The sequence below is a fragment of the Balaenoptera physalus genome, assembly GCF_965194825.1.
Source record: "Balaenoptera physalus genome assembly, chromosome: 11".
Lineage (NCBI taxonomy): Eukaryota > Metazoa > Chordata > Mammalia > Artiodactyla > Balaenopteridae > Balaenoptera > Balaenoptera physalus.
In genome coordinates, this window is record NC_138896.1 from 40,871,853 (window position 1) to 40,894,352 (window position 22,500).

General features: G+C 54.8%; 1 protein-coding gene across 5 annotated transcripts; it reads left to right on the forward strand.

Annotated features, from left to right (window-relative positions):
• The first annotated feature begins 664 nt into the window (after nt 1-664).
• LEMD2 (LEM domain nuclear envelope protein 2) lies at nt 665-19,255 on the forward strand. 5 transcript variants are annotated; one of them, XM_082414130.1, is made up of 11 exons: nt 665-1,689; nt 1,726-2,266; nt 3,976-4,016; nt 7,239-7,314; nt 10,429-10,505; nt 11,402-11,481; nt 13,169-13,314; nt 14,297-14,398; nt 14,476-14,578; nt 17,736-17,838; nt 19,059-19,255. In XM_082414130.1, exons 1-11 carry the CDS (start codon nt 1,495-1,497, stop codon nt 19,113-19,115), a joined length of 1,521 nt encoding a protein of 506 aa, XP_082270256.1. In that variant the 5' UTR covers nt 665-1,494; the 3' UTR covers nt 19,116-19,255. The 5 variants fall into 5 exon arrangements, with proteins under 5 accessions (XP_082270256.1, XP_082270257.1, XP_082270254.1 ...); XM_082414128.1 differs by having other exon boundaries at nt 668-2,266; XM_082414131.1 differs by lacking the exon at nt 17,736-17,838 and having other exon boundaries at nt 667-2,266.
• Nucleotides 19,256-22,500: the final 3,245 nt, after the last annotated feature.

Sequence of the window (22,500 nt, forward strand, 5' to 3'; positions counted from 1 at the left end):
TCTACACAGCACTGACGCTGCACACAAATGGGTTAAGTGCAAACACTATGGAGCATGTGTCCTGAGCACCTTATACAAATTACCTCTTCTAATCCTCACAGCAGTCCTATGAGGTTTACTGGCCAACAGGCTAGAAATGTTAATTGGATATGATCGCACATCTAACAGTGGTGGAGTTTGGATTCAAGAACCCCCTACCTAAATCCACAGGTGACACAAGACTACGTCTTGGGGTCTTCTCCTATCTATCTCTCCTTATGAAAATCCCACCATCCGGCCACACGGCCTCCTCGCAAGGCTCAAACTGCCCCTAAGAGCCCAAGGGCATTTGCCTGTTCTGCCCCCACGATGGGATGCAGTGTCCTCCTCTGGCGGGAGCTCCTTTCCTGCCAGCATCTGGCCAAGGGCAGGGCCTGCAGCCCCTTGGGGCTCAATGTCAGTGAGTGAACAGCCAGGAAAACACAGAGGCCTGCCAACCATGACCTTAGTTCAGACCAGGTGCCAGAACATGCCTGGGGTCTACGCCACAACCCAAACAAAGCCCTTCCCTGAACGCATTGGTCCCCAAGCGCAGAGAGAAGCAAAGGATTCCATCTCCCCACTCTCGGCAGTGCTTGTCTTTCACCATTGTCGACTAAAATGCACAACTTAAAAGTTGAGAGTTATGTTTTATTCAGCAGACATTCTTAGGACTTCAAGCCCGGGAGAGAGCCTCTCATACAACACTGAGAAAACGGTTCCGAAGGGGAAGAGGGGCAGTCAGGATATATAGGAGTTTTTGCAACAACACCAGGTAGTTGGAACAAAAGATAACTGTCAATAAAAGAAAACCAGATGACTCAAGTTAAGGAATTTAGCACTTTTCTATGTATGGGAAGATGCAAGAGTCTGGGCTCACTGAAACCATTCTTTCACATGCACCTCAGCTATCTGGGGCCAGTATCCTGTGTTTTCCAGAGTTTCCTCAAGCTTCACTGTGGGGAGTGGCTGCTAGATGGCAGGCATCCCTTGTTCCTTCTTGAGTTCCCTCAGGGCTCATCATTGGGGGTGACTGTAACGTGGTGGCTAGATCCCTAGTTTACTGATATGGCAGGCAATATTTTATTTCTTACCGTTAAGTAATTCATGCATTAAATCAACATGACTTTATCGAGTGCTTACCACGTGCCAGGGACTGTGCAAGGGGAGGAGGATTCAGAGATAAACAGCACTTGCTCTTACAGACGAGAAGGACTGAGCAAGGTGGGAAAGAAAAAAGGAAAACAAAAACAAAACGCCAAAAACCCTCAGACCTCCCCAACATGGCAGCCTTTTAGGCTGAATCTGACCTCCTCATCATGGCCCGCCATCGGGCTGTTAAGACCTTCTCAACATGGCGATTAAGAAGGACCTTCTCAACATGGCGCAGGCCCCGCCTACTCCGCCGCGGTCGCCGGCGGGAACAGTTCCGGGTGCGGTGTGCGCCGGGGGCAGGTTGGGGGTGGCGTCCTGGCCATGGCCGGTCTCTCGGACGTGGAGCTGCGGCGGGAGCTGCAGGCCCTGGGCTTCCAGCCAGGACCCATCACCGACACTACCCGGGACGTCTACCGCAAGAAGCTGCGCCGCCTGCGGGGCGAGGTCCGGCTGCGCGGCGAGGAGCGGCTGCGGGAGGAGGCTCGGGCAAGGGGCGAGGAGCGGCTGCGGGAGGAGGCCCGGGCAAGGGGCGAGGAGCGGCTGCGGGAGGAGGCCCGGCTGCGCGAGGAGGCTCCGCTTCGCGCCCGGCCAGCCGCGTCCTCCCTGCGGTCGGAGCCCTGGCTCTCCCCGCCGGCCTCGGGCCCGGCCTACGCGACCTTTGGGGCCTACGGAGACATCGGGGCTTCCGCCACTTCCTGGTCCAAGAGCCGCGGCCTCGCCTACCCCGCCCGCCCCGCGCCGCTCAGACGCCGCACCTCGGTCCGGGGCAGCTCCGAGGAGGACGAGGACTGCCGGCCACTCGACAGGGCCGCGCCGGGCCCCGGCCACGGAGTCCGTCGGTGGTGGGCCTCGTCCCCGGCCCCGGCGCGGCTGTCCTCCGCCCTCCTCGGCCCCGACCCGCGCCCGGGCCTGCGGGCGACGAGAGCGGGCCAGGCGGGCGCGGCGCGGGCCCGGCCCGAGGTGGGGCGGCGGCTGGAGCGCTGCCTCTCCCGGCTCCTGCTCTGGGCCAGCCTGGGGCTGCTGCTCGTCTTCCTGGGCATCCTCTGGGTGAAGATGGGCAAGCCCTCGGCGCCGCAGGAGGCGGAGGACAACAGTACGTCCCGGGCCGGCGCAGGGGAGGGCCTTGAGCGCGCGTGTGTCCACCAGGACGATCTCCCCCACTCCCCCCAGTCCTCTCAGCGCCAGGGTGAACACTCCCGGGCCTTGTCAGATGTCTCTGGCCGTCTTCTTCCCTCCAGACTTTGACTTTCCTTCCTCCAGTTATGGGAGGAGAGGCCTGGGATTCCTGCATCTGCAATAATTTCTGTCTTCACTTTCTCCTATTCTCATTTTCTGCCCTAGCCGTCCCTACTAATCTCCCGTTCAACTACGTGCTGGAAGCAATCTTTCTGTGGTCACTTTTATTTTCCCTCTCCAGAGAAAGCCCTCTAACACACCCCTCTAAAGGTCCACCCCCATTGCTTTTGAGTTCTTTCTTCCCTTTTGATTTCTTGTTCTTTCACACATTAGTGCCCGTTTGAAGGCACCCCAGGTGTCACGGCTCACAGATAGGCTCTGGTTGGGGTCCCAACTTTGCAGCACCAAAAAAGCCACATACTCCACTTCTCTGGACCACAGGACCCTCATTTGTCAGAAGATTATACTAGCCCTGCCTCTGAGACAGGTGTGGAAGAGCCTTTTAAAGAGTTTAAACTGATGTAAATGATGGCATTTATCACTGCAGCACCTTCTTGGGGTGTGTTAAAAGAGAGGGTCCCGTGACTCAAGGATGTTCCCAGCCATGCTTCTGTCCACAGGTAGTTCCGTGATAAGACATGCTAACAAGAAGTCTGCAGGATACAGTATGTTAACGAATAGTTAAGGGTTTGTGTTTCCTAAAAGGAAATTTTGCTTCTTCCATAATTCTGGGCTCTAGGCTAATAGCAAACAGCACAGAGACCATTTCTTTATAAATTTAAGTATAAAATGACTCTAGTTCACTGACTTTTAATATTCTTTGCAAAAAATGATCGTGATTAATACTATTCCCAGCCTTTAGCCCAGGCCACATCTTTCCACGCCTAGCAGGAACAGCCAAAATGCAGGGAAAGGCTAAATTATGTGTTAGCTGTTGCAGCAGATGGATATTTGGGTGTATGAACAAGTCTGTGGGCACGGGGATCCCAGGCTCGTGCACACACCCAAATAATTTCTTGACTATGAGAGCAGTTTATCCACCTGCTAGAGAAATTAAGCAGACCCAGGAGTGTCATGGTACTGTACTGGTACTAACTATAACTGTTTACATTGGTGACATTAAAAAATGGTATACTGTCGTACTCACTGTTGAGATGCTTTAAGACAGTAGCTCCTGGATAGATACTGGGATTTACCTGGAATTCCCCTCCCATGATAGTATTAATCCCTGTTTAACATAACGTGTACAATTTATAAAACCATCATATGTGTTGTCTTGTTTGAGACTAAGTCTGATTTAAGCAAGGAAGGCTTTAGTGATCCCATGTTATGATGAAGAAACAGAGGTTCAGAGTGGTTAAGTGAATAGTTGCCTAGTATCCTGTGGCTAATCATTTTCCCCTGGGATTAGAACACAGGTGTACTAATCCCTAATCCAAGACCAAGAACCTCTTACGTTTTTTACTGTCCATTTTTTAAATGCCTCATTTAGATGACACCTTTCTAATCCCCCCGCCTTTATGTTGGTAATGTTTTACTTACCCTGAATTTTGAGAGTGATCCCTTTTTGTACCCTTTCCCACAACCCGCACTTTTAATTTCCTCTGTTTCTTTTCTTGGTCTCAGTGAAATTATTGCCAGTGGACTGTGAGACAAAAACAGATGAGGTGAGTTTGGGTTTCTCTAGCTTTTGCTCTTCCTCCCAAGGATGTTGGCCTCCATCAGGAGGTAAACTTGCCCAAAAAAGATCTAATAGGATCACTTTCAGGAGTGCTTCCTGTAATGTACCAGAATCATATTGTGTTCTGTGATGTATGTGTCAGACTCAATTGTGGCAGTGAAGGAGTACTTGAAACAGAGAGAATTGAGCTTCCAAGATCCAACCCCCGGCTCCTTATGGGAACTCTCCCATCAATCGCAGCATTAAGGACTTTGATCTTCTGCCTAAGTCGATCTGGGGGGATGCAGTAGGTTGTGGTCGAGGGACCTCTCAAGCTCCCCTGGCTTCAGGAGGAAGAGCTGGCAGCTTTTTAAGCATCAGGAGGCCAGGTTCTCAATTCCACATTCTCCGGTTGTACGTCTGTGGCTCTGAAAATGCTGTTCTGATTTGAAATGTCATCGGGAAGTTGTTTTAAACACATCTGAAGTGGAGTTAGCCCTCTTAGTCTATAGATTTGTTTTATGAAGATTTAATGATCCCTACAAATAATATTTGGGGAAGGTGAGCAGCCCCATCCATTTACGAGTCATGAAAACAGCATTACCGAGGAGCTGGGGTGCTCCGGTACAGGTGGTAGTCTGGGGAAGATACAAGGCAGTACGTTTTCAGGTCATAAATCCTGCCAGGAGGAGCCTTGTGCTGCCAGAGGGCATGACTTAGTAGTCTAATTATTAAGTGTGCAACGCCTGGCCTCCCTGAGCCCTGAGTGCACATCTCTGGCAGCCTGGGGGCTGGGAAAGTAACCACCCACGGATATTTCCAGGCCCCTGCGTTGACTCTCTTATCTGCGTTAACAAAGGGACATCCTGATGCAGACAACCGGTTTTATTTCCCTTTGGCTTCTGCTGTGTCATATTTCGGGGTGTTTTTATTACACGTATTTATTGCTTTCATCCACCAGATGTCTTTGCTTCCCTATTGTTCTGTGAAAACAGACTCATAATAAGTATAATCTGCCTTCTATCATAAAAACTGCAGTTGATGATTGAAGGAAGTAGCCCAGAACCATGGCCAGAAGGGGAAACTAGAATTTTGAAGACTGAAAACAAAAACAGGGACCAAAAATACTTTTTCTGTAAGACTTCTCTGGTGATGTTAGTTTCATTCGTCTTTTATTTAGAAACGGGTTCCCTGGTTTCTGTCTCTTGGTCCTTCACACCTCTGAGTGTATCAGGCCCAAGACGGAATGACAGATACACTCCGGGGTGCTCCTCTGCGCCGGACGCGCCCGGCCCCACCTGAGTGAGCCAGTCGGGCACCATCCAGGTCCTCGCTAAAGACTTGCTCAGCGAGCACAGACAGGCAGGGCCTGCGCCATGACATCACAGGCTCCCTTCAGTTGCAGTGTTGGGCTCGGTTGAGCTGAGATTTTATGGGGTACCCTTGGCCTTCAGGGTGGGTGGACACGGGAACAGGTGGGTTGGGAGGTGCTTCTCAGCTTGGGTGAGTTTCTTGCTGAGTCTCATTCCTTGTGTGGCTCAAGCTCACCCAGAACCCAGAGGGGCATTTGGGTTTCAGATACATGTATTCTTTCCCTTCTCAGCTGACTGTGACTGTTTTTCTTTCTGCCTTTGTCCTGCTGAAACCCTGGGGATGGGCTGGGAGTGGGTGTGTTGTCTTAATCAGGCTGTCTCGTTGTCTGGTACCTTCTGTCCTTTAGGTGATATCAGCTCTGCTTTGCCTAAATGTCTGTGAGTTTGGAACAGTATTAATTGCTACTGCTTTTTTTTTTTTTCCTGGTTGCGACAATAATAGATGTTTAGAAAATTTGACAAATGTGACAAAAATCGCTTGTGATTCTGAGACCTAGAGATGATCACCATTAACGTTTTGGGAGCATTTCCTTCTCACCTTATGTCTCTGTGTATGTGTGTCTGTAGAATTGGGATCTCTGTATATTTAGTTACATTTGACACTTAATTATCAACTTTTCCCATATCATTAAATAGCATTTAAAAAGTAGTTGGGGTTTCTAACTCTACTAGGAGGCATGTCAGTTGTTTCTGGACATTTATAGTCGTGTGTGTAAATCTTGGTCGCATCATTTCATACCTTGTAAAGGCATTAGGGTCTTTAGGCCATGTGAAGGGACAAATCTTGGCCTCTGAGACTGTTAGAAACCAAATAAGATCAGGGCAACAAATGAGCCCCGAGAAGGAAAACGACCTTGGTTCCTTCTGTAGCTGCAGAGCCAGGTCCAGAACCCAGACCTTTGACTACCAGTGCAGGGCTCTGCCCAGTGACAACCCAGAAGAGGCCTGGAGTTCGAGGGGTGGGGGCTTGGAGTCGACCAGCCACACTCCAAGTGGCTCCACCATCTACTATGAACTGTGGGTTCTTGGTGGCCCAGTTAAGGTCTCTAAACCTTGGGCCCCTCGCCTGAGAAATTGGGGTACAGTGAGGAGTGCAGCGAGGATGCGTTGCTCCTTCACGTATAGACCACTCAGCATGGCACCGGCCTGTCGTCCATTCTCAAGGAAGAGCGGTCTTTTTTAAATGTTCCAAACCCAGTAAGTCTAGCAAAATGGTGTCCCCACTGTTACAGGTGCTGAGGGAGTAAATGTGCAGATATTCTGATTTTCTCAGACAGGTGACATTTATTTTCTCCCTACAGTTGCAAGATTCCTCGAAATTTTCCATTTCCAGGGAAACCCAGTCTAAGATTAAACATTTGCATCAGATAATCCACAAAGTAGACAATCCACAGGCAGATTGTAGACACTTGTCTCTCCAAAAGCGGACAGGAATGGCCCACGGGGGAGACCAGACTGCATCGTGCAGTGTTTGCTCCTCCCTCCGAGGAGGCTGGGCTCCTGCATTTCCCCACAACCACACCGCCCCTGCTCCACGGCCCCACCGATGGCCTTTATTCCAACGGGGACCACGGGGCAGAGGCCCAGGAGCCTCCAGGATGGTGGACCCTTAGTTACTGTATCTGCTGTCCATCTGCCTCTGCTTTTACGGTGTTCTTTTCAGTCAGTTAACCCAGTACTTATCAGCCCTATCCCTGGGCCCACCCCTTTGCAGAATTTGTTGTCGTTGTTGTTTTGAAGTATGAGGTGTACCTTGCTGTTGAGTCCTTGACGGTGTAGCTGAACAGTTAAAACCAGACAGACAGGCCCCCCTCACCCACCCCTCCTTGCTGACCGCTTGTCCTGTGCCCTTCCAGTTCTGTCAGGCCAAGCAGAAGGCGGCCTTGCTGGAGCTGCTGCACGAGCTGTACAACTTCCTGGCCATCCAAGCGGGTGAGTAGGTCTCCCGAGGCCCAAGACTCCTCATGAGCGGGCTGTGGGCTGAGATGCCATGTCATCTCCCAGAAGACACGCTCAGAAGCCAAGTCTCGCCTTCCCCGCCTCCCCACACAGATGCATCTTGTTTAAGCCTTGCATCTGGGCAAAACGCATATGTTCCTGAAGGATCCCAGGGGTCCTGGCACGTGCACAGGCCTTTCAGCAGATGTGCCCCCTACTCTGGGATGCCCCCCACCTAATGTTCTGGGGGTCCGTGTTGCACTGGAAGGGCCCGGGCCTCAGGTGTTCTCAGAGTCTGGGTCCCCCAACCTGGAGGGCCTCCCTGTACCAGGTGGTCGGCCCAGCCCAGTGCAGAGGCCTCTGCAGGTGGAGCGGTCTGAGCGGTGGGCCAAGCACCTTCAGGCCTGTCCTGCCCTCCAGGGCCCTAGTGTCCCATGTCCCCATCTGGCTGTGGGACACCAGACAAGTCCCTGACATCTCAGAGCCTCAGTCTCCCCATCTGACTGAATGATCTTGGGTCTGTCTTTTCTTAACCAAATGAAAGCCAAGTGCTGTTCTCTAGATGCCCCCCCTGAAATCTCCTCCATCCAGAAGGCTCCCCCACTGTTTTCTTTGGTAAACATGTTCCTTGAGGCCAGAGATGGCACCTGCATCATACTGTGTCCTGCCCGACACCTGGCATCCAGGAGGCTCTCCAAATCACTGATGACATGGGTGACGGCTCCGGGCTTGTGCTTGTGTTAAGTGTACTTGACGCGAGAACCAGACGTCAGTCTGTGGGAGGTTCAAGGGGCGCCTCTCATCTGTAGGGCCAACCCTGTCTAAGGCTGTCGCCAGGAAGTTAAGGTTGGGTGGACTTGTACTGGGCCCTCAGTCCTCAGCGCCAGTCTTGTGGGCCTCAGCTCTGCCACCTCCTCCCTCCTGACTGCTGGGAGACTGGGGTGGTCAGGGAGGCCTCTGTGAGCTCCTCGGAGGAGAGGTGAGAGTTGGGGCTCACAGTATTACAGTCATCTATTGCCCAGGTGCTTGGCGTATAAATTCTGGCCTGAGGGTGTGTTTGAAACCTTTGTGACTCAACTGTGGTCCAAGGTCCAGCAACGTCAGTGCCACCTGGGAGCTTACTGGAAATGCAGAATCTTAGTCCCATCTCAAACCTATTGAATCAAAGTCTGAATTTTACTAAGACCCCCAGGATATAAAGTCGAGAAACTCTGCTCTTAAACTGTGGATCCTAGTAGACAGTTCTCCTCCATCCCACCCTCCTTGTGTGGTCCTGACTCATGCCATCAAGGGACCTGGTACCCACCGTCTTCCCACAAGCCAGGCAGGGGCAGCCCTGAGGGTATGCATCTCAATGAGACAGGCCGCAGGGGCGTGCAGGCTCTGTACTCAGCTATACTCCCTCCCCCCACCTCCTGCTGGAGGTCAGCTATGGACAGGGCACTGGCTGGCCTTTGCAGGATACAAGGTGACTCAGCCCAGAATCCTGCCCACAGCTGCCTGCGGTCTAGTAGAAGAGATAGGCTACCTACCCCCCTGACCACTGGGTGGTATAAAATGCCATTAGATGAGAACCAAGAGGCCAGAACTTCTGGGAGGCACAACGTCTTTTAGCTAGAGTGGTCAGGAAAACGTCACAGGGGAGGTGGCATCTGTGCCAGGCCTTGAAGCCCAGGTGGGATTAGTTACGTATTTGTGGGGGAAAGGTGGGGCCAGAGAGGCAGGAAATTATAGGGTCAGAGATGGAAGCAGCTTCACGAGGAAGGAGAAACAGAGGGAGTGGACTTTGGAAAGGCCAATTGAGTCCCACCCTGGCTGGCCATGGTTGCCAGGCCACCGCGGGTCCCTTCTGAAGGCAGTGAGGGCCGGGAAGGCTTTTGAGCGGGGGAGTGATGGACGGAGAGCCAGGTGCCAGGGAGGCAAATGTGGCAGCAGTTTAAGTGGAGCAGTGTCATTTAAGCAGAATCATTTTAAAGCTTTGTTGACCAAACATGGATGAGAAAGGGGAGAGGAGGAACCCAGGAGACCTTGGCAGTGGTCCTGGCAGGCCTAAGCAGGGCAGGGTGATCTGGGTTGGGGCAGGAGCACAGGAGAAGCCAACTGATTCTCAGGGGACCCAGAAGGACAAGATCAACTTTGAAATAGGAGGATTTGGCTGTGTTAGGGGGTGAGGGGCAGGCTTCAGTTCATTCTCAAGATTTTTTAAATATTATCTTCAGCCACTCCCTCCCCAGCACACAGACACACACAGACTGGCCATCGCAGCCCCCAGGCTGTGCCAGGTCAAGGGCAGTCAGGCTGTGTATGGGGGTTAAGGATCTTGTACGGGCCCAGCCCTGCACTGTCCCTGCTTCCAAGGGGTCTAGTGGTGAAGCAGCACCTGGTGGGTGAGCCACTGTGGGTGATCAAGAGCCAAGGGCTGTGGCAGAGCCCCAGGTCCAGCCGATTTGGCTAAACAAGAGGCCCCTAGGGCTGGGGGCTTTTCAGAGGGGCTGGGTCTTGGACCGGGCCTGGGAGCCTGCGCAGGACTAAGGGGGAGGCTCCCAGCTCCATCCTAGGTGGGAGCCAGCCACCCAGGGTGCTCAGAAGAGAGTTTTGGAGCACCATATCGGGGTCCCAGCACATAGACACCCCTTCTTCCATGGAGCATTTTGGACATCCCTCCCTAGGGCCCCTCAAAACCTGGCATTCTAGGTCACCTGCCTGTGTCATGGGTCAAAATCCCTGCAATGCAACAGCCTCCCTGCCTTTCTTTTTTCCCAGGCTGCGGTTATTTATAGTGCCATCCCAGTGCCTTCCGAAGCTGTCTGTCTGATCCTTTTAGGGATCAGTTGCAAACAGACCTTGGTATTGGGCAGCTTTTTAGTCATTTAATGCAAATCGCTGCACTGCTTTGCCGGTCAGGTTTTAATGATCTGGAATCGATCCAAGCTAAGTGGCTTTTGATCTTGCTGCAGAGTGAAGATGCCCCACAGAAGCTGGAGCCGCTGGGCCACATGTTCCCCATCAGAGCTGATGGCTTGATTTTTGCTGCAGTTTTTAGTCGGTTTCAGGGTAAATACTTTTCACCTCTTCTTTGTATCTGAATGTGTGTTCTTTCCCTCCTAGGTAATTTTGAATGTGGAAATCCAGAGAAGCTAAAAAGCAAATGCATTCCTGTAATGGAAGCCCAGGAATATATAGCAGTAAGTAGGCTGCAGTGTGCGTCCGTTCCCGGGAGGTCCTGGTGCTTTTGTATTGATCTTTCAAGCCCTGCGTGTTTTTTTCCCTTTTTGTTTTGTGTTTGCTTGCCCTTTTTTAAAAAAAATTTTTTTTAACTCAGTTGAGTATTAGGCTACCTTAAGTTAAGGCAGTGATGGGGTGACTGGGCCCAAGGTGAGCTGTGAGCCAGAGCCAGGCCTGCCGCAGCTCATTCCTGACCTGCTGCTTCCTGACCAGCCGGAGTGGGCCGCTGCCCCTTCTTTAAGTGGCCCTGTGACTTGCTCTTCCTTTGGCTCATTTTTCCCCCCTTCTCAGCAGCCTTAAGACATTTAACCTGTCATTCTCTCCCCTCAGGATTACCGTCTGGGTTGCTCTGAGTCCATTTGATTTTTGGTGTGGCCTCAGGATGACAGAATCACAGATTTTTAGAACTGGCAGGAACCTAAGGGGTCACCTCGTCCAATTTTCATTTCACAGACGAGGAACCTGGGGCCTAGAGGGGAGGGACTTGCCCAAGGCCACACAGCCGGGACTGGCCGCAGGGCCCCCACCCCGACACTTTCTTTCATCTCACTGCAGATGAGCTGCCAGCTCTCTGGCCTGGTGCTTCATTCCTTGAGAAAATTACATGCTTCTGCTGTCTCAGACCTGCATTGTTTTCCTGTGTGTTCTTCCGCATCACCTCCTCTGGTTATAGCCTCTTCTCTGGTATCATCAGCTACAGACTTCCTTCCTGCCAGTTTGCTGGGCATTTAGCAGAACAGGGCTTTGGGGCAGGCAGAGGACATGGAGAGGGCTTCCTTAATCTAGCAGCAGAATAATATCGCTCCAACTGCTCCGCCCAGATGGAGGACTAATCTCCTACCGCCCCCTCCCACAGAATGTGACCAGCAGCTCCTCTGCCAAGTTTGAAGCCGCACTGACCTGGATACTGAGCAGTAACAAGGACGTGGGCATCTGGTGAGTGTGGGCGGGGCGTCCGGAAGCACCTGAGGCCCTGTCATCGCCCATCAAGGTGTCTCAGGCCGGGAGGTAGAGGGCAGGTCTCCCAGCCAAGTCATCTTGGGCCAGGCCTGAAGGCTGGGCAGTGGAAGGAGAAGCATTAGGAATGCAGTGTAAGGAGCAGTTTCAAAATGAGGCACAAAAATCCAGGTGTCAGGGTGATCTCCTGGCAGTCCAGCTAAACCTGTTTGAAGTAACTCAGTCTGTACCCCTTTCCTTCACTGGCCCCGCACAGTTTGCTGGAGATGGCATTTTTTTGCACTTCCTTTCCTTGGTGCTAGTTTTCATTTGTAGATGAAATGATTCTGTATGTTGGTTTCACTCAGTATGGAAATTGTAAAAGGAAAGACTAGGTTTTATTCCGACTGGGCAGTTTCGCCTGTTTCTGTCTCTGGCGAGCACGGTTAGCAGAGACAGAGTGCCCTTCACCCTCCTGAAAGGCCCTATCTGGCTGCTCGGCCCAGGGGTGGGCGGGCACCAGCCATTGTCAGATAGCGGAGTCCCCTGCTGGAGAGACACTCGCTTCATCGCCCCCTCCCACCCTTCAGGGTTTGTCGGGGTCTCTGTTCAGGTTACAGCTGCTGATATTAAAGCACACTCTAGGGTTTTGTTCTCTTCCTCTCTGATCTACCCAAATTACTAATTCCATCAGCAGTGCATCCAGCAGAAGCCCCTCGGGCAGCTCAGCCTAAAGCTTGATAACCGGATGCATGGCACGATTAAAATTCGTTGGCTTAAAAAAAAAAATGAAACTTCCCTGAGTGGCTGAGCGATTTTCCTGTGTGTTGGAAAGGCAAAAAACACGGATTTTATCCTCGGCAGCGTGCACTGAAGCTGCTAACGCAGAGGAATGATGACACTGCCTTTTCACATTGAGGAGGGTGGCCTGTGGGGAGCTGAGCCTGGCTCCCACGACCAGTGTTAGAAGTGGGTCGTGAGACTTTGCTATACAGCAGAAATTAACACAAGGTTGTAAATCAACTATACTTCAATTTAAAAAAAAGAAAAAGAAAAAGTGGGTCATGAGAAATCCGGACAGTTTGGGCACCAGCCATTCGGCTGTGCAATCCAGAGCAGGAGCTTGTTGCCTCGCTGGAAGAAGGTGGAGTGTCGGCAGTGTCCCCGCGTGTCCTGACGCCTCCTCGCTGGGGCTGGGGTCTGGCCTCCAGGAACCTGGCGATGTTGTGCTCCTGAGTCTCGCGGCACCCCACGGTCTCTGCACGTAAACAGCTTATGTGGCTCCTCATCACCGAGGAAAGGCCCCCCCTCCCAGACTCTGTTTCCATTCTTGCCGTGCTGCACAAAGCCAGTGATTCCGTAAACATTTCCATTTCTCTGTGCTGAGAGGGGGGAATCCAATTTACAGTTTAATCTTCCACATGCTGAGAGGGGCTGTCAAAGACCCAACAGAGGGAGGCGTCACTTCAGCAGCAGGGGTTCAAGCCTGCTGCCGTCTTTAAAGTTTTATTCTTTCTAAGTAGCCAACGTGGGAAATTTCTGGAAAGAGTGCAACCAGGATAGCGAGTCTATTTTATGAGCAAGTGGAGACCTCAAAGCCCCGCCTTCCTCCTCCTTCCGCTGATAGGCTTATACAGCGGCTCCTCAGAGCTGTTGAACGTGTCTACTGCCCTGTATCCTGTTTCAGGTTGAAAGGGGAAGACCCGTCCGAGCTGGTGACCACGGTGGACAAGGTGGTCTGCCTGGAGTCCGCCCGCCCCCGCATGGGTGTTGGCTGCCGCCTGAGCCGCGCCCTGCTCACGGCAGTCACCAATGTGCTTATCTTCTTCTGGTGTAAGTCCTGCCACCGTGTCACCCTGCCCCTCCCACTGCGCCTCCCGGGAGCCCAGCTCAGCAACACTTCTGGGCATGGGTGATGCGGTCTCTCGGAGTTCGTTTCTGCCTAGTGAACCTGAGGTCTATCTAACGAAACTGAGGAGATGAACCAGTCAGCCTCTGCCCTGGGTCGTCTTTCCCTTTGGAGACTGGGTGGCTGGAGCAGGAAGATAACTAGAAAACATCCTGGATTTGGGGCAGGGGGCCATCAGCATCCCCGAGAGGTTGCTGGCTTAGGCTGGAGGTGGGCATTGTCCTTTCCGGCACCCCAGACCGCAGGCTGCTCCGAGGGGGAGACCCAGCAGGAGCTTAGCCTAATTTTACTCCCTGAACAATGTAAGCACCTCCTCAGGAACTACAGACGCCCAGTGAAAACAGGCAGGGCCCAGGGTGCTGAGCGGCAAAGCAGAGTCTCCCGACATGAGGGGCTGTCTTTGAGCAGAGGCCTTGGGGTGTCTCTGAAGGCCAAAGGCCGCAACACAGAAACCACCAGCTCTGCAGAGAGCTGGGTTACAAATCACAGGCCGTCTGGGCGTGCACACGGCTCCCTCCCCCACGCCGGCAGGCACAGACATCATTATCGGCAGCAGCATCTGGAATACAAAGGACCCGGCATGTATATATGTATGAAACGCCGTGTTCTGGTTCACAAGGGAGGAGATGAAAGCCCAGAATGAGGTTGGGAGGAGCCGAGATCCGGACGGCTGGGGAGGCCTCTGTGGTGACAGCCGTCGGGAGGAAGATGATCACTTAATAGCCTGTCCTCCCTCTGCATTTCCCAGTCCTTCGTTTCCTGCTTGCTAGCCCTGGGTCTGACAGACAGTGGGTACTCGGAACCCCCTCAGCCTCCAGCGCAGTGACCTGCCCTAGTGAGACAGCCAGTGGGCGCCTGGCCGGGGAAGGTGATGTGCACGATTAACAGTGCTTTGTTCCCTCCCAGGCTTGGCCTTTCTGTGGGGGCTCCTGATCCTCCTGAAATATCGTTGGCGGAAGTTGGAAGAGGAAGAGCAGGCCATGTATGAGATGGTGAAGAAGATTATAGGTGCGTGGCCCCCAGTGAAAGGGCTGCTGGCTCCCGCCAGAGGGCCCTCACCCTAAACAGTGCCCTCTGTCGTGCAGATGTGGTCCAAGACCACTACGTGGACTGGGAGCAGGACATGGAGCGCTACCCATACGTGGGCATCCTGCACGTGCGCGACTCCCTGATCCCGCCGCAGAGCCGGTGAGACCCGGGGCGGGCCCCACTGAGTGCCATGGAGGGAGGCCCAGAGCCTCGAGTCAGTCATGCGGGGAGGGGGGCAGGTCAGCCCCAGGATCGTGGGAGGTGGGGCGCCATCCACACCTCTTGCCATCAGCTTATTAAGGCAGAGTGCAGACAAGAGGTACAGAAGCATGGCCCCGCTCCTCTGTAGAGATGGCGCTTTGGGGTGCTTTGGGGAGCAAGCCCTAGGACCCGAACCCTCCCCTCCCCACGGGGCTTTGCAGGGAAGGACCTGATGGGCTTCCATGAATGGAAGTCCAGGCACAGAACAGTCAGGGCTCTGATTCCATTGCTCTGTGACTCTCATGGTCCTGCCCTCTGTGGATGTTGTTGGCTGGCTGGAGTTCCTGGTGGTCACAGGATGGCCAGCAGCTAGCCGGAGCAACACCTGCCTTGCAACAACCAGCAGGGGAGAGATGGGCTTCTTGTTGCTCTCATGAGCAAGGGAAAAGATTCCCAGAAGCCACCGGGGACACACCTCTTTGAGGCTCCACTGGCCAGAATTGGTTACTTGTCTATTCTTGAATCAGTCACTGGCAAGGAGGAAGAGATTGTTTTTCAAACATTTTTAATCATGGTGTACAGTCAGAAACACATCTTACCTAAGATATCATGGTCTAGTTCCCATACACAAAGGCACACTCACGTAGTTGGAAACATGGTTTCACAGCAGTGAATGGGGTCAGCTTCCAGGGTGCACGGCTCATGGGAGGGGGTGGCAGGGCGTTGTCATGCAGGACTCCAGCACCACCTTCCAAATGGGCTGCGGATGCTGGGTAGATCCCTGACAAAACCAGGAGTAGGGTAGAGTTGGGGGACAGAGTCCCAGGAGGCAGCCAGCAGGGCCCACTGCGGTGTCACCTCAGACTTTGCCGCAGTCTCTGGCCAGATGCCGTCCTCTCTCGGATGGTACTAAGCACTCACCCTCGCTGGATGCTCACTGTGAGCTGGGCACTGCTCCGAGCCCTGCACAGGTGCAGCTCACTCACTCCACCCTCAGCATGGCCCTCGGAGGGAGTACATTGAGGATACCACTTTACAGATGAGGACACTGAGGCACAGGGAGGTTAAGAACCTGCTCAGAGACCCAGGGCTGGTGCCACTTCTGTGTTCCCAGTGCCAGGCTCTGTGGTCGAGGTCACCCCGTTCTGTCAACCCAAGAGGAACTGGAAGAGTAGAGCATTTAAGGGCCCCTTTTAAACGTGAAAATGCTTAATAACTCTCATGCCCACCCCACCCCCAGGACAGTGGCAGGCAGGAAGCTTAGAGCAGACCAACCACGGTGTGGGGCTTGTGCTAGCTGTTGGTCCCCAGCATGAGTCTGCCACACAGCCCTCCAGCTCTCAGGGGAGGCCACTGGTGGATCTAGACTCCCTCCTAATTCCTGGATCTGCCAGAATTCATCATCATGTAACCATGGGTAACGCCCTGTCTGAGCTGTAACACAGAGATAATCCCACTACCTTGCAGAGGGCTGTGTTGAAGAGAGGTCATCATTCATTCATTTTCTCAACAAATGTTTATTGAGCACCTGCTGCATGTCACACTCTACTGGGTCATGGGGAGATGGGGAGAGGAAGAAGCAAAAGTCCCTGCCCTGCTGGAGCATTGGTTCTGGGGAGAAAGAAGACAAGATGCGTAAGGAAAATGTGTGCCATTAGGTAGTGGCAGGTCTTAAGGAAAGGGGAACAGGGTGTCAAAGAGGTGGCCTCCCACCTCACCGAGGCAGCACGGAGCACTTGAGCCCTCATCAAAGGGCAGCACGCATGGTCATTTTAATAAGAGCAGGAAGTGGCACTGCAGCTTATCAGGGGCTTGAGCCACCACGCCTCAGCTGCTGTGCATCAGCAGAGACTGCAGGCGGGCAGCTGCCCCTCAGGGTCTGGACCCCTGTCCGTGAACCCAGGAGGCTCAGCCACCTGGTCAGTGTATCCGAGCTCTTGATTCGTAAGGACGCATCAGCTCCTGTCCCTGCGTGGGCACACTGTCCTGTGGATGAGGGCCCGCTTGTGGGAGGTTGGGGGAGGTCTGAAGAGCTTGTCCAGGGAGGCACACAGGGGGCTGGCTTGTACATCACCTGGTAATGGGCGGCCTGGGAAGGGGGCTGGGGGTGAGGCCGCGGCCCCCACACAGTGCCGATGCCCCCCCCTCAGGGACCCAGCGTGAGGAGCTCAGCCCCCAGGGCCTGTGTGGCCAGGGCCAGACCAGCCAAGTGGGGGCTGCTGAACAGCCGTGGGGTTTGGTTGGCAGCAGGACCTCACCCCCCGGGAAGAAAGCCCCGCCACCCCACTCTGCCTCCTGACACATGGGCCACCCTGGGAGTTTCCCTCCATTTGCGCTCCCCCAGCTGAACCCCCTGCTTCCACACACACCCACATTCACTCTGCATGTGTGGGGTGCTGGGGAGTGGTCTAGAGTCAGACAGGAGGCTGGGGCTCACCCAAGTGTAGGTGTCAAAGCAGCCCTCCCCCACTGCCCTGGAATCTTCCTGTCTAGTTTGGAGGGGGAACGAGGAAATAGGGGGCTGTCCGAGGGGGTGCAAGGCCCCGGGGATCCAGCAGAGCAGGAACTCTGGTGTCTGCGAAGGGGCCCTACCTGGTGGCTCAGGTTCCAAAAGCAGCTCCAGCGTCTTGCCCTCCCCGGTTGGATGCCTAGTTCATCCCCATCCCCTGAAGTGCTGTGGAGTCTGGGCTCAACAGTCCAGTGGCCACTCTTTAATTAGCCCACACGAGGCATTAAAATGCAGCCTGCACTGGAGGGGGGGTGCTGCCCGGCCGGGCTGTAGCAGTAATGGGTCCCAGCAAGAGTCTTCCCACTTGGACACCTGGGGGGGCGGGCCTCCAGCCCCTTTCAGCTCCCTTTAATTGAACACTTTTGGAGCAGAGAATGTTGAGGAATCATTTCTCTGGGGCCCAAGAAATTTCTCTCCTCTGCAGGAGTCCAGTTAGTACCTGACCACTCTTCTTCCCGCAGATAAATTCTGTGTGGGATCTTGGAGCTTTGTGCCCCCTTTTGTACAGAGGGCATCCAGAGACCAGCTCGCCTCTCGGCAGCGCTGGGTACAGCGGCCAAGGGCGCCGCTTGCCTGCTGAGCCTGCACCCCCACCCCTCATTGCAGGAGACGCATGAAGCGGGTCTGGGACCGGGCTGTGGAGTTCCTGGCCTCCAACGAATCCCGGATCCAGACGGAGTCCCACCGCGTGGCCGGAGAAGACATGCTGGTGTGGAGATGGACTAAGCCCTCTTCCTTCTCTGACTCAGAGCGATAAACCCTGGGCGGGGGCCTGTTCCCAATCAGCCTGTCCCCGGCCAGTCCCCTCCAGGGGCGTGAGAGGGCCACCATCCTGCTGGTGCTGAGTTCACACTTGCCTTGACTTCACCCTCCTCCTGACTGGTTCCAAAGGTGTCTCTGTGAGACTCTTCGGAGACGAGCTTTCAGAAGGAAAGCGTGGGCTTCCTCGAAGGGCCAGGGGAGAAGGCCAGGTGGGCAGCTGCCCTCTGCGTTGGTCCTATCCTCTCTGCCCCATTTTGCTGGAAGAAAGGGGAGAAGGGTTTTTTATGAAAAGATAAAAGCGCAGCAGCTGTGAGCCCCTGCAGAGCAAGTGTGTGCGGCTCGGTGTGCCCCGCGCCTGTGGGGGGTGGCGGCTGGGACGGCAGGGGTTGGGGAGCAGCTTGGTCATGTGCCTTCGGGGGGTGTTAACATGGGAGCTCGAGGGTGAGGGGAGAAAGCCTGTCCTCTAGCTGGATTGGGCCTCTTATCCCGGAGGGGTAAGGTGCTAGAAATTAGAACAAGTATTGTAGGAGAACTGTATAGACACGCGGCCTGGGCACGCGGGGCCTCAGGTCGGGAGGAATGAGCAGCTAGGGTGGCCTCCGGGGAGGAACCTGGAGTCGGCGAGGACGCGCCCCCAAGAGCGGAGAGGAGGGTCGAGCCGCCGCCAGCCTCCATCTGGGCGGCCCCGCCGGAGGCGGCCTCCCAGTCCAGGCCTGCAGTCGCGGAGCGTCACCCGATCGCGCTCCAGGACCTGGGGATCCTCGCACTTCCTATGGGCAAAGATCGCCTAGTTTACGGCGACCACGCCTCCCCACCCCGGGTACTTTGCCCTTTGCCGGGGACTTCAGCCAGTGGTTTCAGTGCGCGGGGTGTGGCCGCACCTCCTCCCCCTGCTGGCTGCCGGGACCGACCCCGCTGCGCGGAGCTTCGCCCGCCCGCCCGCCCGCCAGCCAGCGCCTCCCCGGCAGGCGGAGCGACCTCCGGAAACCTCCGCGGGGGCCTTATTAGTTAAGGGCCGGGAGCCTCTCCATCAGAGCAGCATCCCCACAAGTTCTCGTCCGCGGCGGGCGGGAGAGGGGACGAGCCGAGGAGACTGAACAGCTGTCTCCAAAGGGCATTAAGCACCCCTCTCTGGTCTTATTGGTATTTTTTGTTTCCTTAATAAAGCGCCAGTCTCTCTCATTTGAGCAATACTCTCTCTCATTTCCTCTGATGTCTGGGTGATCGGCGGGGCTGGAATCCGAGCGCCGGCGCCGTGGCAACGCAACAGTCTCATAATCAGGCTCCAGCCAGAAGAAGAAACTGCAACAGGCTTCACTGTCAGGGCTGAAACTGTTGGATAAATAAACTATTTATTAAAAATGGATGTGTTTCTCGTCCGTGGTTCTTTTCCTCTCCCCTCAAAGCAATGTGTAAGGAGAGGCAACGTGCGGAGTTATTAAGCGCTGGCCCGGGAGAGGTCAGCTGGAAGAGAAGGTGGGAGCGGCCTCCCTGTGACGGGTTCTCGGGCAAACCACATACCTCGGAGCCTTGGTTTCCACGTTTATAACACGGTGTGATGACCTACCCTGCAGGGTGAACTCACAAGATGCACGCCTGGTTCCTGTGGGTGGCAAGGAGTGAGGGCCAATAGAGCCTCTTTCCTCCGGCCCCATTTCTGCCTCCCTCGAGGCCCCAGAGGCTCCCTGAGGTGCTCAGCACCAGCCCTGGGAGGGGGAGGAAGGAAGAGGCGGGTGAGGTTGGACGGGGCCTCTTGGCAGCTGATGGTGTCTCCCAGGAGGCAGGAGGTTGACATCGATGGCAGACTTGTCTCCTCTGGGCCGGTCACTGGGGAGAACAGCACAGCCAGGGGGACACGTGGGGGTCCCCCACCTGCAGTGGAGGCAGGGGTTTGCTGGGAGTGCTTTGGGGGTCCTGCCGCTCTCCACCAGCACTGCCTCTACCCTGGGGGCGCAGCGGGCGAGCTGCTGCCATTGGGGGTCCGCGCCCCATGCGACAGGGCCGTCGTTTCTCAGCCTGGGAGGAAGGCTGCTCCACCACCCTGCCGGCCCGTCCACACAGGTCCGACTGGCACGTGAGCGCCATCCTGCTATCCTCCCATTAGCTGGAAACTCGGTGGGTAACTTGATAGTCAAGGACCCAGAAACACAACTCAGAAAAAAAATGAGCCCATCTTTCATTTTTCTGGTTTTCAGTGCAAGATTTTCGCGCTGCCGTGTTTCATCTTAAGCTGAGAAGGGAGTTAACGCAAGGCTCTATTTCTGTGACCCTGTTTGGACAGCAGGAGGGAGATCAAAATAAAGAAATAACAAAAGGCCCCCAATGTCCAGCCTCTTCCTTTATGGTAGAGAGCGCCCGCACACCCAGAGCGAGGCATCTCAGCTCGGCTCTGCACTGCACCCTTTCTCAGCTTTGAAGGGCCAAGCCCCCTTTTCAGCGACTCTGATTTCAGAAGGAACAGCGTGGGGTGGTGGGATTAGCCCGAGGAAGGGGTCTGAGGGCATCATGGGGGGGGGCCACTGTTGAGAAGTTTCTGCTGCTCGGCCCAGTCCTTTCCAAGGCTCCCCAAGCTGCAGCCCTGTCTTCCTCGGTGACAAACGGCCCTCTCGGACTCGGGGGGCACCAATAAAGAAGCTTGAGGGCTGAGGGAGGGAGATGTATACCCCACAAATCTCGCCCGTGGACGTCCACCCAGGAGCTCCAGGCCACCTTCCAGAGTCTCTGCTTGGGAAAAAGGTAAACACGACCATTTGTCACTGACTTATCATAAGAACTGCGGTAGCAGCTGTTCCCCCTTAATTAATACACCGTTGACTTTGAGCCTCAAAAAAAAAAAGAAATCCTTTCGTTGAGGCAGGTGTGTGGACTCAAATCCATTATCCTGTCAGCCGCCCCCAAAGGGAGGGACCAGGGGAGCAGTTACGCAGGAAGTCAACCCAACTGCTCCAAAACAGCCCTCCTTGGGCAGCCAGGCCAGCTTCTGCACCCCCATCCCCAGAGAAAGCTCAAGAGAGAAGAAGAGAACCTGGACAGAGGGTCCCATGATGCGCCCGGGAAAAGAGAGGCAGAGGGGTGAGTGGGGGGCACGATGCTGCCTGGTGCTGCTGTGTTTCCAGGGGGTGGGGGTGGGGACACGGCATCCTCAGGACCAGCTCTGCCCTTTATTGGCAGGGACCTCAGGCCGATCAACTTATCCCTGTAGCAGGGGAAGTTACTAAGAAGGGCATGATAGGGACTTCCCCGGTAGTCCAGTGGTTGGAACTCTGCGCGTCCAATGCAGGGGGCGCAGGTTCGATCCCTGGTCAGGGAATTAGGATTTCATATGCTGCGTGGCACGGCCAAAAAAAATTTTTTTTTTTAAATTAAAAAAAAAGACATGATAAAATTAGTCAACACAGGATAGCATTATAGCGTGCTCACGGTAGCCCACTGAAGCCTCAGGATGCCCCCATGCCATAGGTGCTGTTGTTACCCCCTCCTGGTGGGGGTGGGGGGCAGAACTGAGGCGTGGCGAGGTCAGGAAGGTAATGGAGCCGGGGTTTGAACCCAGACAGCCCAACTCTCTTCCCTTCTCCAAGGAAAGGAAGAGGAGGCCGCTCTCAGATCTGTTGTGCTGCTGTGGGTTTGCCGGAACAGAATAGAACCACCTCATTCCAGACAAACAGCCAGGGCCTCACAGAGGCTCTGGGAGGCTCCTCTGACCTGCCCTCTCGCTCTCCCCCAACTCGGGCCACACACCTTGCCGCCCTCGCCCTGACCAGGCCCACTCCTGCCTCTGAGCCTCTGTGCTAGCTGTTCCACCCACCCTGGTGATCCCCCCACCCCCAATCTACACGTGGCTCACTCCCTCCTCCAGACCACCATCCCCGTGGGGAGTTGTAGCTGCCCCCCACCCTGCACACCCTCTAGGGCCCAGTCCTCCTGTATTTCTCTCTTAACACTAGACGTGCTACATATTTTACTTCTTCATGCACCTGCCCCCTGCAGGTTACCAGCCTGTTACCTGGCTCCCTGAAGGGTCCATAGCCCCTCTCCAGGGAAACACTGGCCACAGTGGGAATCGGGCTGGACTATCAGAGCCAGGGTGGGGTTCTTGGGCAGAGAAGCAGAGAGGGAACCAGCCTCCCCAGACAGGAGGGGGTCTGTTTGCTGGAGTTCCTCCTGGGGGACACCCAACAGAGCCCCGAGGACCTGCCAGTCCACAGCAACCTAGGACAGAAGGAGCTGTGGTGAAGATGGTCCAGGTCCCCTACCTTTTGCCAGGCACCAAAGCAGACAAGCCCCAGGATTTGTGTAAGATATTGATTGGGGATGCCCTTCGTCCGAAATGTGACTTCTCTGCAGCCCTGGTGAGTGGGGGCTTGGAGCAGATTTCATGTGTTTTCGAAAGAAAGTGATGAGATGTTTCTTCCTGCCAAAAGTGTGGGCCGGTCCCTGGCTGAGGCCCCTGTGACATCTCGGGCGATCCTGTCAACATCGCAGGGGTGAGGTGAGACTCCAGCCAAACTGGGGAGGTGCTACCCAGCACCAGGGCCGGAACCGGCTGCTCAGGCCAGGCAGACGGACAAGAACAGCTCAGAGCAGGGTCTCAGGAGTGGGGAATTACTGA

Bases quoted from the DNA above. Each gene is read 5' to 3' on its own strand.
- LEMD2 (XM_082414128.1), top strand. From the start codon at position 1,495: ATGGCCGGTCTCTCGGACGTGGAGCTGCGGCGGGAGCTGCAGGCCCTG. The intron at 2,267-3,975 runs GTACGTCCCGGG...TCTTGGTCTCAG, and splicing joins GCAGGAGGCGGAGGACAACA to TGAAATTATTGCCAGTGGAC. The intron at 14,399-14,475 runs GTGCGTGGCCCC...TCTGTCGTGCAG, and splicing joins GATGGTGAAGAAGATTATAG to ATGTGGTCCAAGACCACTAC.